General features: G+C 43.6%; 1 protein-coding gene across 5 annotated transcripts in view; it reads right to left on the reverse strand.

The window, feature by feature from the left end:
* Positions 1–18033, reverse strand: part of LPP (LIM domain containing preferred translocation partner in lipoma) — a 177065-nt gene that overhangs the window by 74444 nt on the left and 84588 nt on the right. For all 5 annotated transcript variants that reach the window (XM_081956071.1, XM_081956072.1, XM_081956070.1 and 2 more), the window contains 2 exons: positions 10053–10189; positions 2127–2249 (listed from right to left, as the gene is read on the reverse strand). In XM_081956071.1, coding sequence (XP_081812197.1) covers positions 2127–2249; positions 10053–10189 — 260 coding nt within the window. The remainder of the gene's footprint in view (positions 1–2126; positions 2250–10052; positions 10190–18033) is intronic.

Below are 18033 nucleotides of genomic sequence, written 5' to 3' on the forward strand. Positions count from 1 at the left end.
GGATAAATCTTTCCCCCCATCGATCAATGAAATCAAAGAGTCAAAGCCCCAGAAAAAAAAGGAATGCAAGAGGCGGCAGGAAGGAAAAGTTGACAAGCTACATTACTTAATTTTGTAATTAATTTTTAATTAAAAGTTAGTTTTAATTAACTTTTTAATTAAAAGTTGACAAACTACATTGCAAACTACATTGGTGACCACATTAGAAAAAAAAAAGATATTGAGACTTTGGAAAAAGTGCAAAGAAGAGAAACTCAGAGGATCAAAGTCCTGGAGACTAAATATATATGAAGAATGGTTGCAGGATTTGGGTTTAGCCAGTGTAGAGAAAAGAAAAATTAGGGATGACATGAGAGCATCTTCCAATATTTGAGGGTCTGCCCCAAAGAAGAGGAGGGGGCAACCTATTCTGCCAAGCACCTGAAGGCAGGACAAGAAACAACGGATGGAAGTTTATCAAGGAGGGAAGCAAACTAACTGAGGAGGAATTTCCCAAGAGTGAGGACAATTAACCAGTGGAACGACTTGCCACCAGAAGTTGTGGGTGCACCATCATTGGAGATTTTCAAGAAGGGAATGGACAGCCACCTGTCTGAAATAATATAGAGTCTCCTGCTTTAGCAGGGGGTTGGACTAGAGGACCTCCGAGGTCCCTTCCAGCTCTATTTTGATTCTGATTCAATACTGCATTGAAGCAATCTTTCCTGCCCACTAAACTGGACTGAGAGCCTCTTGCAACTGTGCCAAGAATGCGCAGAGGTGAAAAAGGGCATCAAATATTTACTTCTAATTTCCAGAAATGAGCAGATCAGCCAGCGAACTGTCTTGGGATAGGACCTTAGTTTGCTACAGCAGGGGTGTCCAAATGTGGGAATTTAAGACTTGTGGACTTCAACTCCCAGAATTCCCCAGCCAGCCAGGGGACAGCAGCTTCGGCGGTTTTGGTGATGGTGGGTTGGGGGTTTCACGCACACACCCGAAATCCCACAGAGATACAAATACAGATAAACAGAGTTGGAAGAGACCTTGCAGGTCATCTAGTCCAACCTCCCGCTCAAGCAGGAGACTCTACACCATTTCTGATTGCTGGCTCCTATTCATTTCGTTTGGCTAGATAGGGCCCAGGATTCAAGTCTTGTCAAGATCCGTCTGGATCTGGAGCCTCTCATCTAGGGGCTTGGCGATTCCTGCCAGCTTAGTACCCTCTGCAAATTTGGAAGGAAACAAATTCGTCCGTTCATTTCAGGAGTGTGAAGATCTGTCTGTGAATCCCAGAGACTCTGTGCCAAGTCTTCCCTTGCACAGCATCTCATTTAGACAATATTGACATGGCAGCTTTCCAAGATAGATAAGGTCATAAATACAATACAATACAATACAATAGTAGAGTTGGAAGGGACCTTGGAGGTCTTCTAGTCCAACCCCCTGCCTAGGCAGGAAATCCTATACCGTTTCAGACAAATAGCTATCCAACATCTTCTTAAAGACTTCCAGTGTTGGGGCATTCACAACTTCTGGAGGCAACTTCTGTTCCACTGGTTGATTATTCTCACTGTCAGGAAGTTTCTCCTCAGTTCTAAGTTGCTTCTCTCCTTGATTAGTTTCCACCCATTGCTTCTTCTCCTACCTTCAGGTGCCTTGGAGAATAGCTTGACTCCCTCTTCTTTGTGGCAACCCCTGAGATATTGGAAGGCTGCTATCATGTCTCCCCTGGTCCTTCTTTCTCTTAAGCTAAACATACCCAGTTCCTGCAACCGTTCTTCATATGTTTTAGTCTCCAGTCCCCTAATCATCTTTGTTGCTCTTCTCTGCACTCTTTCCAGAGTCTCCGCATCTTTTCTATATCTTGGCGACAAATACTCCTTTGAAAGGCTGTTTGCCAGGCCTTGGCTGAATTGAAGGAGAGGGATTCACATTCGTTTAATAAAAGGGACCAGGATTCTGCCTTGTGGTTTTTGGGGAAGCCTAGCTCAGAACACCTACAATAGTGCTTGTGACATGAAATCAGCCTTCCTGGCAGGCATCCCAGTTCTCTTCCCCGCACCAACAGCCGCACCAACTCTGCCCATGTCCCATCATGGGTGACAACCTCTCTCCTGCACCCCTTCCTGTCTCCCACATCTCACCTGCTGGCTCCTTGGCTTGTAAGGTGAGCTGTTTTCCAGGTCTGCAAGGATGCTAGTCAAGGAGTCGATCTCCGCATCCAAACTGGATCTCCTCTCTTCCAACGTCTTCCCGCCAGAGTTGACCTGAGAAGGAAGAGACAGAGATGCCTTCAAAGAGGCTTCTGGGGAAGGATCCAATGCAGAGGGAACGTCGGGCGTGTCATCATTACAGAGGGAGTGGAAGAAGCTTGCGAGAAATGTGTAGGTGAGGACACCTACTGCTGTTCTCCTCCTTCTCCTCCTCCCCCCTGCAAACCCCTAGAACTGATAATGTTCCCTAGTTGGGTAATGAAATGTCTGCAAGAAAACCACCCAGATCAGAGAGTACCAAGGGCCACATAGTCCTTCTCTTCCTCCTCCTCCTCCTCTCCATACACCCTCCTCCTTTCTAGCACTGATAATATTACGTAGCTGGATAATGAAACGTCCTCAAGAAAACCACCAAGCTGAAAGAACACTAAGGGTCTCACAGTGGTCCTCCTCCTCCTCCTCCTCCTCTTCCTTCACTCTCAAACCCCCCTCCCTTCTAGCACTGATGATGTTACCTAATTGGGTCATGAAACGTCTGCAAGAAAACCACCCAGCTCAGAGAGCACTAAGGACCCCATAATTGTCCTCCTCCTCCTCCTCCTCCTCCTCCTCCTCCTCCTCCTCCTCCTCCTCCTCTTCTTCTTTTTCTTCCTCCCCCTCCTCCTCCTCTTCCTTCACTCTCAAACCCCCCTCCCTTCTAGCGCTGATGATGTTACCTAATTGGGTCATGAAACGTCTGCAAGAAAACCACCCAGCTCAGAGAGCACTAAGGACCCCATAATTGTCCTCCTTCTCCTCCTCCTCCTCCTCCTCTTCTTCTTTTTCTTCCTCCCCCTCCTCCTCCTCTTCCTTCACTCTCAAACTCCCCTCCCTTCTAGCACTGATGATGTTACCTAATTGGGTCATGAAACGTCTGCAAGAAAACCACCCAGCTCAGAGAGCACCCAGGACACCTCAGTTCCACCCTGAGCTACGACGCTTCTCTTTTCCAGTGTTGGAGACCCCACAACCTCTGGAGGAAAGTGGCTCGAGGCCTCCTTCATGCTCCTAACAGCTGCTCCAAGGGATTCTAGAGAAAAGATCCCAAGAAGTCGGGAAGCCTGCCTCCCTTCTTTCCTTTCCAATTAAATCAAATTACAACCCAGGACTCATTAGAAATAATTACAGCCGCCGTAACCCTCCCGATGTCTCTGCCCGACGCCGGCACCCCTGCCCCCCTCCCCTTCTTCTGCGGGAGGGTGTGTGACTCCAATAATGGTTTAATGAGCTCTTTGATTGAATTCCAAGGCTGGGGTGGCAACCTGGCATAGTGAACAATGCCAGGGGGAGGGAGCCTTGGCAAGGAAGACTCCGTCATTCCTGGAAAGGCCCAACCCAGCTGAGTGCCATGCCAAGGAGGGTGAAAATAAACCCAGCATTGCACCCTATGGCAAATGGATGGGTGTTGTGGCCCGCTAGCGGCCAGCGAAGATGGCAGCAGAGTCGAAGAGTGAGGAGGGTTGGGGAGGAACCTGGGCCAGTCCTGGAGTCTGGGGAAGGGTCTGATGAGGGCTCTGTGTGGGAGGCAGAGAGGGGGGCGAGGCCGTATGACAGTTATCAGCTGCCTTCGGAGTCAGACATCAGTGAGGCAGAAGAACAGCTGGAGCCTGTTCCCAGTGTGCGCATGCGCAGAGCTGCCAGGAGAAGGGAACTGCTAAGGAACAAGGGTCAACCTGGGAATATGGCCACAGGTGGACAATGAATGGCCCCTCCCGGAGGGAATGAGAGAAAGGGGTGTGGGCTTTTGCAGGAAACAATTTGTTCCTTCTTTCGTTAGATTTGTTTCAGAAGTGTGAAGATCTGTCCGTGAATCCCAGAGACTCTGTGCCAAGTCTTTCCTTGCACAGCACTGCATTTGGAAAATATTTGCACGGCAGCTTTCCAAGCTAAATAAGGTCTGTGGTCATACTCGTTTGAAAGGCTGTTTGCCAGGCCTTGGCTGAATGTGGAGGAGAGGGATTCACATTCGTTTAATAAAAGGGGTTTTGTCGGGACCAGGACTCTGCCTCGTGCTTTTTGGGGAAGCCTAGATCAGAACACCTACAATAGTGCCATGAAATCAGCCTTCCTGGCCGGCATCCCAGCTCTCTTCCCCCCCATCAAGCCATCCTGGATGTCAAAACTGCCCCCTCACCAAGGTTAGAAGTAGAGCATAGAATAGCAGAACTGGAAGGGACCTTGGAGCTCTTCTAGTCCAACCCCCTGCTCAAGCAGGAGGCATTGTAATTTTTTGAGAGGCAGATTGGTTTTTAAAGAAGAATATTTGCGTGACTAAAAATAAAATGAAAATGCTGCGACTGGTTTGCCTATCCGAGTGAACCCAAAATAAGGCTGGTTTGGAATAAATTGTGGGGATTAACAATATATGAATATTCAGTCATTGGTTTATGCAATTAAATATTACACCCTATTGCCGTTCCAGACACAAGATCAAGGGAGGTACTAATCCCACTCTACAAAGCCTTAGTAAGGCCACACCTAGAGTACTGCATCTAGTTTTGGTCACCACACTATAAAGAAAGGATGTTGAGACTGTGGAAAAAGTTCAGAGAAGAGCAACCAGGATGATGAGGGGACAGGAGGCTCAAACGTACGATGAACAATTGCAGGAACTGGGCATGGCCGGTCCAGGGGAGAGAAGGACCAGGGGAGACACAATAGCAGTCTTCCAATATTTGAAAGGGTCAAGCTATTTTCCAAGGCACCTGAAGGCCAGACAAGGAATAATGGATGGAAACTGATCAAGGAGAGATTCAACCTGGAAATAAGGTTTTCTGTCAGAAATCTTCCGACAGTGAGAACAATCAGCCCATGGAACAGCTTGCCACCAGAAGTTGTGGATGCTCCATCATTCAAGGTTTTCAAGAAGGGACTGGACTGCCATCTGTCAGAAACAGTGTAGGGTCTCCTGCTTGGGCAGGGGGTTGGACTAGATGACCTCCAAAGTCCCTTCCAACTTTGTTAATCTCTAAGAATGGTTGTCTAAACTCTTCTTAAAAGCTTCCAGTGATGGAACATCCACAACTTCTGGAAGCAAGTCCTTCCACTGATTAATTGGTCTGGGATTACAGAGTAACAGAGTTGGAAGGAATATTGGAGGTCATCTAGTCTGACCCCCTGATTGAGCAAGAGATCCTATACCATCCTGGTCAAACATCTACGTTCCGACCTGAGTTTAGTGCACAAGATAAGCTGCCATAACGTCCTACCTGTTTATGACTACTTTTACTTCAACTGCAATGAACCCAAGGGCTCTCAAGAGAGACAAGCTAAATGTCATCGGCTCCAATCTTGATTGCAGGAAAAATGACTTCAGCATTAGAGCAGTAAATGTGTGGAACACCCGACCTGATCCTGTTGTTAGTTCCTCTAAACCCCCCCCCCCCATTCCTTTGACCTCAAACTGTCTCCCGTGGACCTTATGCGTTTCTTAAGAGATCCGTGAAGGGGGCCTGCATAAGCGCACCAGTGTGCCTACTGTCCCTGTCCTCCTGTCCCATTTATATACATGCATATGCTTATGTACTCAGTTTATGTGTCTATGGCTATGTTTTGCTTATTTATATATATTTATTTATTTATTATTTATTTATAGGAACTGGGTATGTTTAGCTTAAGAGAAAGAAGGACCAGGGGAGACACGATAGCAGTCTTCCAGTATCTCAGGGGTTGCCCCAAAGAAAAGGGAGTCAAGCTATTCTCCAAAAGCACCTGAGGGTAGAACAAGAAGCAATGGGTGGAAACTAACCAAGGAGAGAAGCAACTTAGAACTGAGGAGAAACTTCCTGACAGTCAGAACAATGAATCAGTGGAACAGAAGTTGCCTCCAGAAGTTGTGAATGCCCCAACATTGGAAGTCTTTAAGAAGATGTTGGATAGCCATTTGTCTGAAATGGTATAGGGTTTCCTGCCTAGGCAGGGGGTTGGACTAGAAGACCTCCAAGGTCCCTTCCAACTCTACTATTGTATTGTATTGTATTATATCCCTTTATTTGTGCCATATTTTCATGTTTCCATGTCTAGGTCTATACTGATACTTGTTTCCTTGTACTTGTTGACTAAAATAATAACAATAAAATAAATAAAATAAATAAAATAAATAAAATAAATAAAATAAATAAAATAAATAAAATAAATAAATAAAATAAATAAAATAAATAATAAAATAAATAAAATAAATAATAAAATAAATAAAATAAATAAAATAATAAATAAAATAAATAAAATAAAATGGTTGTCCGGGAGATGAGAGAAAAGGATCCAGGCTGCAATGGAAGCCGGCACAATCAGGACCCTGGACAGCTCCACAGGAGGGCAGATGTTGCTCCTTCACTTTCCTTTCAGATGCAAGAATTTTGCAACTTGTCCTGAATTGGGGTGGCCAAAGGCTCACGAGAAGATCCCCAAAAGAGGGACTCGTGCCCTTCTCAGCTGGTGCAGATCCCTACGATCATCTGGGATCCACTCTGCGGGTTCTGCACTACCAGTAGTCCTCAGCTTACGTCGCTAAGCGAGACAGTTGTTAAGTGAATTTTGCCCCATTTTACGACCTTCCTTGCCTTGTTAAGGAAATCAGTGCAGCTGTTTAGTAACACTGTTGTTAAGTGAATCTGGCTTCCCCATTGATTTTGCTTATGAGAAAGTCACAAAAAAAAAGATCACGTGACCCCAGGACACTGCAACAGTCATAAACATGAGTCAGTCGGCCTTCCCAAAGCCAGAGACATCTTCCGGAGTGCTTCTGGCATGTGACAATCCACCATCATTAGGCTGGTTTATGGCTATGATGGTTAACCAAGAGCTCTTTGCAGACTTGGCTAGTCCTCCCATTGTGAGTTTAAATCTCTCCTCTATTTTTGTTGTTTATTTAGTTTGCAATCAATATTTTATTATCCTCCTTTTCCCTTTACCCTTTCTTGAAATTTATCTTCCTGTAACCGACAGGAGCCGGGCAGCTGGGAGGAACGATAGTTTAATAAATCTTAATATGCCACCGATTGTGCTCGGTGACTACTTCACACACCAAATGTGCTCTTCGGAAGGGGGGAAAAACACACACATTTGGAACTTAAAAAATGGACAAAACGTCACTAGACAACTCATCGTGAGCCAAACCATTTGTGGCAAAGCTTAGCAGAGTCCCCACGATGGACTCCAAGGCCACTTAAAAAGAAATCAGGGATGTCGTGGGCTCAACACAATGCGCGTGGCGCTGAAGTTCCTTGATTATTTCTCCAGCTGCCATACGCTAAAGACATTACAGATGAAGAGAGTTGGAAGGGACCTTATGGGTCCATGATGGAGAACCTATGGGACACCTGCCACAGGTGGCACACAGAGCCATATTTGCCAGTACGCAAGCTGTCAGTTCTAATGCGCCAGCCTGCTGAGCTTTGGCCTTCTGGAGGGCTGGGAGAGGCCATTTTCATTTCGGAACTTCCGGTTGGGGCCGTTTTTCGCCTCCCAAGGCTCCGGAGGCTTTCCTGAAGCCTGGGGAGGGCAGAAAACGGGCTCAACGGGCCAACAGGAACTTCAGAAACGATCGGTTTCCAGCTACCGAAGCACCTCCAGGGGCCCAAGGGAGGCCGTTTTCGCCCTCCCTAGGCTTCAGGAAAGCCTAGGGAGGGCGGGGAGGGAGAAAACTCCCCCCTCGCACAGGAGGTGATGTGCGCGCATACACAGGTGGGCGTGGCACATTGCATTGTGGGTGTGGGCATGCGCACACGATTTTGGCACTCCTTTGCCACCACTGTTATAGGTCATCTAGTCCAACCCCCTCCTGCTCAAACAGGAGACCCTACACATATGTTTCTCCCACTAATTTTAACCCCGTTTATTTATTTATTATTTATTTATTTCTTAGATTTTTAGACCGCCCCTCTCCCAAAAAGGGACTCGGGGCGGTGTACAGTCAATATTATAAAATCAGTCATAATAATTAAATACATTTAAACTACATTTAAGATACATTTGGAGGGGGAGATAGGCTGTACTAAGAAATAAATAATTCTAATCTTAAAACATCACAATTAAAACCCCAAACCCTAAAATAAAATAAATCCCTGGGAGGTAAAACTAAGAAAGTGCCAGGCCAGCTGATTGAAACAGGTGAGTCTTTAACTTTTGCCGGAAGGAACGGAGGTCGGTGGTAGTTCGAATGTCTGGGGGGAGGTCATTCCAGAGGGTTGGGCCCATCACAGAGAAGGATCTACTCCTAGGTGTCGCCCGCTGGCATTGCCTAGCAGACGGCACCAGGAGGAGCCCCTCCCTGTGTGAGCGGGACGTATGTGGGAGGATGCGATCCTGCAGATAACTAGGTCCTCTGCCATGGAGCGCTTTAAAGATGGTGATCAATACCTTGAAACGCACCCGAAAGGCCACAGGTAGCCAGTGCAGCTCGCGCAGGAGAGGTGTTACGTGGGACTAACGTGTACTTCCCATAATAACCCGCGCGGCTGCGTTCTGAACTAGCTGCAGTCTCCGGATGCGTCCCAAGGGAAGCCCCATGTAGAGGGCATTGCAGTAGTCCAGGCGAGACGTCACCAGCGCATGAGTGACCGTGCGCAGGGCACTCCGGTCCAGTAGGGGGCGCAATTGGCGCACCAGGCGAACCTGGTGGAACGCCCCCCTTGCCACGGCTGCCACATGGTTTAGGATAGAACAGGGCTGGGAGGGACTTCGGAGGTCATCTAGTCCAGCCCCCTCCTTCTCAAACAGGAGACCCTACACATATGTTTCTCCCACTAATTTTAATCCCGTTTAGGATAGAACAGGGCTGGAAGGGACTTCGGAGGTCATCTAGTCCAGCCCCCTCCTGCTCAAACAGGAGACCCTACACATATGTTTCTCCCGCTAATTTTAACCCCGTTTAGGATAGGACAGGGCTGGGAGGGACCTCGGAGGTCATCTAGTCCAGCCCCCTCCTTCTCAAACAGGAGACCCTACACATATGTTTCTCCCGCTAATTTTAACCCCGCTTAGGATAGAATAGTCAGAATCAGAAAAACAGAATAAGAGAGCTGGAAGGGACCTCGGAGGTCATCTAGTCCAGCCCCCTGCTCAAGCAGAAGACTGGCTTAGACCATTTCAGACAAGTGACTGTCCAGTCTCGTTTTAAAAGCCTTCAGTGATGGAGCACCTACAACTTCTAGTGGCAAGCTGTTCTACTGGTTAATTGTCCTCGCTGCCACCAGGGACACTTAGAAACACAGAACTCCCCCCCCCCCCCCTTAGCCAGAAAGTGATTTGGGGGCAATCACACATTTCTTTAGTCCGGTCTACTTTGCAGGGTTGTTGTTCTGGGGGGGAAATGGGAGGAGCTTCTGAAGGAAAGTTGGGATAGCAGCCTAATCTATAAATAGACATTCAACCTCCAGAGTTGCGTAAACTGGTTAGGAAACAAATCTGATTTCGACTAACCATTGTTAATTCAGTGTGTCGTATTTGTACTCAATTTATGACTGTAAATTGACACTTTGACAGTTGCAAAAAAACTGGGTTGCATAAAGAGAGGCACAGAATCAAAACCACGGTGAAGGATTAGTACCGCTTTGTACAGCCTTAGTAAGGCCACACCTGGAATCCTGCATCCAGTTTTGGTCCCCACTCTTCCAAAAAGAAGTTGAGACTTTGGAAAAAGTGCAGAGAAGAGAAACGAAGAGGATTAAAGGCCTGGAGGCTAAAACATAGGAAGACTTTTCTTTTCAGTGTGTCATAACTTGAAACGGTCACTAAGTGGACTGTTTTAAGTCGAGGACTGTCTGTGTTGGATTCCTCCTATCATTCCCCCCCCCCCCCCCGTCAAAAGAGCCTTCCTACCTGGATGTTGGCAAACGCTTCTTCCGGAGGGGGTGGGGGCGGCAGGAAAGACCCCGAGGCTGGCGGGAAGCTCCCCAGGCCGTCCGATGAGAGGGGGGGCGGTGGGGGAGGGGGCGGAGGGGGCGGAGGGAAGTCACCTGGAGAGGGAGAGCAAGAAGAGAAAGCGCAGGTGAGGCTATGGGCAAACCTCATGCAAACACCTGGACTTCACATCTGGATTTAGCATTGACTCTGAACATGTAATACGGCCTCCCAGCTTGTTCAGAGGGACTCCGGGTGGCTCAAGAATGAAAATTATTAACATGAAATAAAAAATAAAAAATTGTAAAATACTGTAAAATAATGAAATAAAATATAAATTAAGGAAGGAAGGGAAAAGAGAGGGAGGAAGGAAGGAAGGAAGGAGAAGGAGGGTGGGGAATGAGATGAAGGAAGGAGGGAGGGAGGGAGGGAATGAGGGAGATTGGGAAGAAAGGAAGGAAGGAAAAAGGGGGGAAAGTGAAAAGGAAAGGAAAGAAGGAGGTGGAAATGAGAGGGAGGAAGGAAGGATGGAAGGGAGGAAGGGGAAGGGAGGAGATGGGAATGAGAGGGAGGAAGAAAGAAGGGAAGGAGATGGGAATGAGATGAAGGAAGGGAGGGAGGGAGAGAGGAAGGAAGGGGTAAGGAGGAGATGGGAATGAGAGAGAGGGAGAAAGGAGGGAAGGAGCTGGGAATGAGATGAAGGAAGGAAGGGGAAGGAAGGAGATGGGATTGAGAGGGAGGGAGGCAAGAAAGGGAGGAAAAGGAGGGAGGGAGAGGAATATTCTAGGAGAACTGATACGTATGATATCATTGATCCTGAACTCTGCTTGCTCCCTTGTGGCTGCTGTGTGCGCAGAGGGGGGCAGGGAGGGGGAGTTAATGCAGACAGAGACTGGCAGAGGGGTCTTTATCAGTTCTAGGAGTTCCCCCCACCAACCGCCCCCCCAAAAAAAAACCCTTCCTTTTGAAGCGCAAGAGGGGCCATTCAAAGTGGAAATCAAAAGGAAATCTGCCCCTTTGGGAAGAATCAGATGAAAAGATGCCACTTTCTCCCCCCCCTCCCCACTTTCTGTCTGCCAGAGACGATGCCAGCATTTGGTTGAGAGCCCCATGAATTCAGGGGGGGCAGCGAATATTAGGCCCCCGCTGTTCCAGACTGTTAATCACAAAAGCGTCTGTCAAAGAGCCTCCTATACCTCTGCCATTCAGCCACACGGGAAGCTGGCATGGTGGAGCCCGAGTGTGCCATGTGCCCAGCCCAGGTGTGGTTGGGCTCCCCTTCCCTGGCCCACATTGACTCACCGCCCGGCCCGTGGCTGGGAGGGCTCCCTCACACCCTGGGCGATTCTCACCGACCCCCGGCCATGGGGCTCCTCCTGGGTGGCAGAGGCCACTCCGGCCAGAGATGCCCCCGAAGGGGAAAGCAACGAGGGAGGGGAAGAGGAGGGGTGATCCCTTTGGCTGGCCCAGGGATGAGGAGGTCCAAGGGATCCCAGATCCCTCTGGAAGGGTGAGCCCAGGAAATGGGAGGGAGGGAGGGAAAGAGGGAAGGAAAAGGAAGAGAAGCTGAAGTCGGAGAAAGGACAGAGGGAGATGAGGGATAGAAGGGAGGGAGGGGATAAAGAAAGGAAGGGAGGTAAGGAGCATGGAAAGAAAGAGGGAAGAAGAGGAAGAAAGGAATGAAGGGAGGAAGGGAGGAGAGGGAGGGAGGGAGGAAGGAAAAGGAACAGAAGCTGAAGTCAGAGAAGGGAGGGAGGGAAGAAGAGAGGAAAGAAGGAAGGGAGGGAGGAAGATAAGAATGAGGGAAGGGAGGGAGCATGGAAAGAAAGAGGGAAGAAGAAAGAGGATGAAAGGAAGGGGGAAGGAAGGAGAGGGAGGGAAGGTGGAAAAGAGGGAAAGGGAAGGAAGGAAGAAAAAGAAACAGAAGCTGAAACCAGAGAATGGAGGAAGGAAGGAAATAAGTTTTTGTGTTCTAGAATTAACTGAAACTTCCAAATTAATTTTTCAACCTTGGCAACTTCAACATATGTGGATTTCTATTCCCAGAATTCCCATGGCTGGCTGGAGAATTCTGGGAATTGTAGTCCAGGGATCTCCAAGCCCCCGAGGGGGAGAAAGACGGCTGCGTACAGTGTCCCTTTTCCAAATACCCAGGCCCCAGCTTTTCCTCCTTCCGTTTTACTTGCCATGCATTTATTTCAACAGCCTCCACTGACAAGATCCCCTGACTTTTCTCTGCGGTCAAATCAGCCACCCTCAAAACCCTTTCTTATCTGAGATGGCCTGCTTGCGGTGGAAGAAAGGCAAGTTCCTAGTCCTCAAGGCCACTACCAGACAGGAGAACATGCTTGCTCCTTCCAGAGACACTTTTAATTTTTTAATTTTATTTTTAAACAAACAAACAACAAACAAAAACATAAAACACATACAACCTTCTTCCATTTCATAGAGCGTGTCGTTTGGTTACAAGATTTTGTGCGTCCTTTCCATGGTCACCACTTACAATTATATATTGAATCACAAATTATTCATTAGATAAACATAACATTATTGTTATATGTCAATTTTTCAACTATGGTTATTATTCCTTAATTTTAAACAAAATATTCTAAATTTTGAATCCATACATACAACATCATTTTGCATCAATAGTTCAACTCCAATTATTATTCCTACATTTAAAACAAAATATTCTATATATTGAAATCATACATACATTATTCCATTACATCGTTCTAATCTGTTTAACAGTGCTAAACCCTTATAGTATTGCATATATCGTTCTATTATTGTTAAAATATAAAAAGTTCTCCCACTTTTTCCATTACCATGATTTTTTATCTAACCATTGATAAAACAAATCCCAAACCTTGTAAAATTGTTCATCTTCTTGTTCTCTAATTTCAAATGTCAATTTACTCATTTCCGCACATTCCATAATTTTTTGAATAATTTCCTCCTGCGTTGGTATTTTCTCATTTTTCCCATTTTTTACAAATACAATTCTAGCTGCTGTAAATGTTAAAACATTTACAATCAAATATTTCAAGTCTCTATTATATATTTCTGGTATAATTCCCAATAAAAAAGTGTCTGGTTTAAAGTCTATATGTTCTTGTGTCATTTTCTCCAACCACGTATGGATCTTAGTCCAATATATTTTAGCTTCTGCGCAAGTCCACCACATATGGGAATATGTGTCTGATGACATTTCCAACACTTTTCTGATTTATTCTTGAACATTCTTGCTACTCTCGTCAGGGGTAGATGCCGCCTGTAAAACATCTTATACAAATTTTCTTTATATGCTGCTGACATTGTCATTTTGTAATTTTCAGACCACAATTTCTGCCACTTCTCTAATTTGATCCCATGCCCAAAATCCCCTCCCCCAAGCTATCATAGTTCCTTTAACTTGTTCTTCTTCTAACTTAACCTCTAGCAAGTGTCCATAAAGTTTTTAAATTACTTTTTCATCAGTACCCATCAACATTTTATCTAACTCAGTCATTTTATCATAAAAACCTTCCTCTTTACGGTCCTTGTCATATCTGGATTATATTTGCACATATGAAAACCAGTTCATCTTTATATCTTCCTTTTTCAGTTCTTGCATAGATTTGTTCACCCTCTGCATTCAATATTTCACCATATCTAACTGTTTGTTTCTTTTTGTATATTATTGCGTATGAAAAGTCTTCAATAGTTGATAGCCAGACTGGAATTTTAAAATAATATTGTCTTTTAATCTTGTCCCAATTTAGTAGCAAAGCCTCACGTAGTTAATGTCTTCTAAAATACCCCTGTGTTTTAGTTCCCTTGTACCATAAAAAGGCAGGCCATCCCAACAATAGATCCATGTCCTTCAAGAGTCAATAATCTGGTATTCCTTAGTGTTATCCATTCTTTAACCCACATCAAACTTGCTGCCTGATGATATAGTTCCCAATTGGGCAGGCCCAATCCTCCTCTTGTTCTTGCATTTTGTAACAATTTTAGTTTTATTCTTGTTTTCCCCCCCTGCCATATGTACTTCAACACTACTTTATTTAAGTCATCAAAATATTCCTTCCCTAGTCTAATTGGAATCGTCTGGAACAGATATAAAATTCTAGGTAGAATGTTCATTTTAATCATAGATATTATCCCTATCATCGAAAGTTGTAGATTTTCCCATTTCTTCAGATCCATCGCGATCTATTGTTTGAGTTTATAGTAGTTGTTGTCTTTAAGAGCGCTGCATCTTGATGTTAAATGCATCCCCAAATATTTAATCTTTTTCGTAACTTGCATCTCCAAGGTTTCTGCCAACTCTTCTTTTTGTCTCGTTGGCATATTCTTTGTCAAGATCTTCATTTTGTCTTTATTTATTTTAAATCCTGCTACTTTTCCATATTCTATTCTTTCTATCAATTTATTCTTCTATTCTTTCTATCAATTTAATGGATCCTCTAGAATGAAGACCAAGTCATCTGCGAATGCTTGTAGCTTGTATTCTTCCTTTTTGATTTTCATTCCTTTTATTTCTTTTCCTTCTCTGACATTTCCATTTAAAACTTCTAACGTTAAGACAAAAAGTAATGGTAATAATGGGCAGCCTTGTCTCGTCCCTTTCTTTATTTCAATAGACTCTGTCAAATCTCCATTTATCATTACCTTTGCTGTTTGCTTATAATATATAGTTTGTATGGCTTGAGTAAATTTCTCACCAAAGCCCATCTGTTCCAGGTGTAACAGCATAAAGCACCAATTCACATTGTCAAATGCCTTCTGAGCATCCAAAAACATCAAGGCCAATTGTTTTTCAGGATATGCCTCATAATATTCCAAAGAATCTAAGATTATCCTCATATTGTCTTTAATTTGTCTCTTTGGCAGAAACCCATTTTGATCAGAGTGAATGAAACTGCTTAAGTATTTTTAAGTCGTTCTGCCAACATTGAAGCAAACAATTTATAATCTTAATTTAACAGGGAGATTGGTCTGTAATTCTTAATTTGTAGAAAATCGGCCTCCTCCTTTGGTAAAAGTATAATATATGCTTCTGACCATGATTTGGGTATTCTCCTCTCTGACATCACCTCATTCATAACTTCTAATAATGGAAGAGACAACGATTCCTGCAGGGTCTTATTTTATAATTCCACTAGTAGCCCATCTGAGCCCGGGGCCTTCCCATTCTTTTGTTTTTTAAGTGCTTCGGTTAGCTCCATCATAGTTATTTTGCCTTCTAGCATTGTTACACTTTCTTTGGGTATCTGGGCTAAGTTGGCTTCCTGTAAGTATTGTTTCACTCCTGCCTCTTCTGTATTCTCATGATCATATAGTTTACAGTAGTAATCTTGTATAATTTTTCTTCTTCTCTTCATTCCCATAACAGGTTGCCCTTGATCATCCATTAACTGCAGTATCTTCTTTGAGTCTCTCTCTTTTCTCAGTTCGTATGCCAACCATCTGCCTGGTTTATTAGCATTTTCAAAGTAATTCTGTTTAGCACCCCTAATTTTTTGGGCTAATTCCTCTTTTTCCATTAACCCAGTTTTGTGTTTAATCGTATCCATTCTTACTTTAATGCCCTTCTTTTGTGGGGAGTTTCAAGACCCTTATATTCATTGTCAAGTCCTTTAAGTGTTTGTCTTTTCCTTATATTTCTCTTCCTTGTATAGTCAATTATTAGATCTCTAGTATTAGCCTTCATTGTGTCCCAGAGGTCCTGCATTGATGTCTCCTCTTTCCTATTTTCTTTAAAGAAGAAGGCCAATTCCTTTCCCATTTTCTGTACAAGGCCTTTCTCTTTTAATCTAGTGTTGTTTAATGTCCACCTAGATCTTTTTCTTTGTCCTTTCCATTTAATTATCATTGGGTTGTGGTCTGCCCAAGTACTTGTTTCAATCTCAGTTTCCTGTATGCTGTAGACCGATTCAATCGCTACCCATATCATATCGATTCTAGAATAAGATAATATCTGTTTGAATAAAAAGTATATTGTTTTTTAGTAGGACTTCTCTCTCTCCAAACCTATCTTTAAACCTGTCTCATCGTTCATTTTAAAGAAGGATTTAGGGAGTATCTTTCTATTTGACTGTTGTTTTTTGTGAGTTATAGTCCATGTTCTTATCTCCCATCGTACAAATATTTAAGTAATCCAAATCCATTATTTTCCTGTAGTTTTCTGTAAAATTCATCTTGTTTATCATTAGGCGCATAGATTGCTATTAGGAGCATTTTCTTATTATTGTCCATAATTTCCACCATCAAAATTCTTCCATCGCCATCTGTATAAATTTGTTCCACTGGGATTGTATCTTTCATGTAAAGAATCACTCCTCTCTTCTTACAGATTGCCAATGAAGTAAACATTTTCCCCAGCTTTGGTTGCCTTAATAAGTATTCATGCTGCTTTTGAATATGCACTTCTTGTAGACAAATTATATCCAATTTTAATTTCCCTAGTTTGTGAAATATTTTTTCTTTTATTTGCTGAATTAAGTCCATTTATGTTAATTGAGATCATTTTCTTCTCTTCCATATTTATGTTTTATACATAGGATTTATTGCTCTGGTGGCTCTAGGTTCTCGTAATTCTCTAATATCCACGCCACCTACAGCATGTTCTTCTATCTCGATCCCACCTACTGCTCCTTCTTCTTTTTCAGTCGAAGCTGAAGACACCGCTCGTGATTCTGTCACCGATTTTTATGTCCAGTCTCCTCAGCCTTCCCTCTGAGATGTTCTTCGAAAAATGCTTCTGATTTTTCAATTGAATCTATTCTGTATCTTTGTCCTTGCCATACAAACATTAAACCTTCAACCATCTGTAATTAACACCTTTTTTGAGTAGGATTTTAGTCAAAAATTGATATTCTCTTCTCGATTCTCTCACTTTTCTTGGTATCTGCGTCAAAACTACAATCTCCTTGCCTTTGTACTCCAGTTTTCTATCTCTTGCTTTTTGAAGTATTTACATCCTAATTGCTTTCTTGGTAAATCTTACATGAACTTCCCCTGGCAGGTCATTTCTCACTGCATATCTTGTATAAACTCGAAATGCTTCATCTATAGCATCGCCCATCTTCTCTTGGGTTAACTCGAGGACATTTGTCAAAATTTCTATCATTATTTGTAAGGTTTTCACCTTTTTCTTCTTCTATGTTTTGGAATCTTAGAAAAAATTCTGACCTTTCCATCTCCCAATTCAATATTCCAATATTATCTTTTTCGATCACATCCAGTCTATTATCAATCTCCCCAATTTTCTTCTCTCTTTGGTCACCTTTTTCTTCAATTTTTTTTGTAGTCTATCTTCATATTTCATCACCATTTGTTGAATACTATCAATTTTTTCATCAGTTTTAACTGCTTTTTGTTCCATGTTCTCCGTTCATTGTTCAATGTTTCCCGTTCGTTGTTCTATTGTCTCAAATTCTTTTTTCCATGTTTTCTATTCTCTTTTCGATGGTATCTGTTTTTACTTGCAAATTCTGAATTCCTTGCATAATCATCTCTAAGGTAACTGCCTTCTCTCCCTTTTCTTTTTCCTGTTGCAACATTGTCTGTATTGATCTTTGTCCTCCTGCTGGTGAGGAGGAGGGTGTTGTTGTTACAGAGCCAGTGGTTATTATTCTTTTACTCATCTCCCAATTTTTCTGTATTATAATCCACTTGGTATAAAAATCAATTGTAATCCAGAGTGACCATGAGGTGATCAATGGTTAAAAAAAAGAAAAAAGGAAAGAAAAAAGTCAATTATAATCCAAAGTGACCATGGGGTGGTCCAAAGTAAAAAAAGTAAAAAGGTAAAAAAGAAAAGAAAAGAAAGGCCGAAAAAACGGGGAAAAGATTCAGTGGAAAAAAAGCCAAGAGTAAAACAAGAAGGTAAAACGGAGACAGTGGGTAGATCCTCTATCCAAAATGTGAGCGGGAAAAAGAAAAAAACCATAAAAGAGAATACAAATCTTCA

This window comes from Natrix helvetica (genome assembly GCF_964273705.1).
Source record: "Natrix helvetica genome assembly, chromosome: 5".
Taxonomy (NCBI): Eukaryota; Metazoa; Chordata; class Lepidosauria; order Squamata; family Natricidae; genus Natrix; species Natrix helvetica.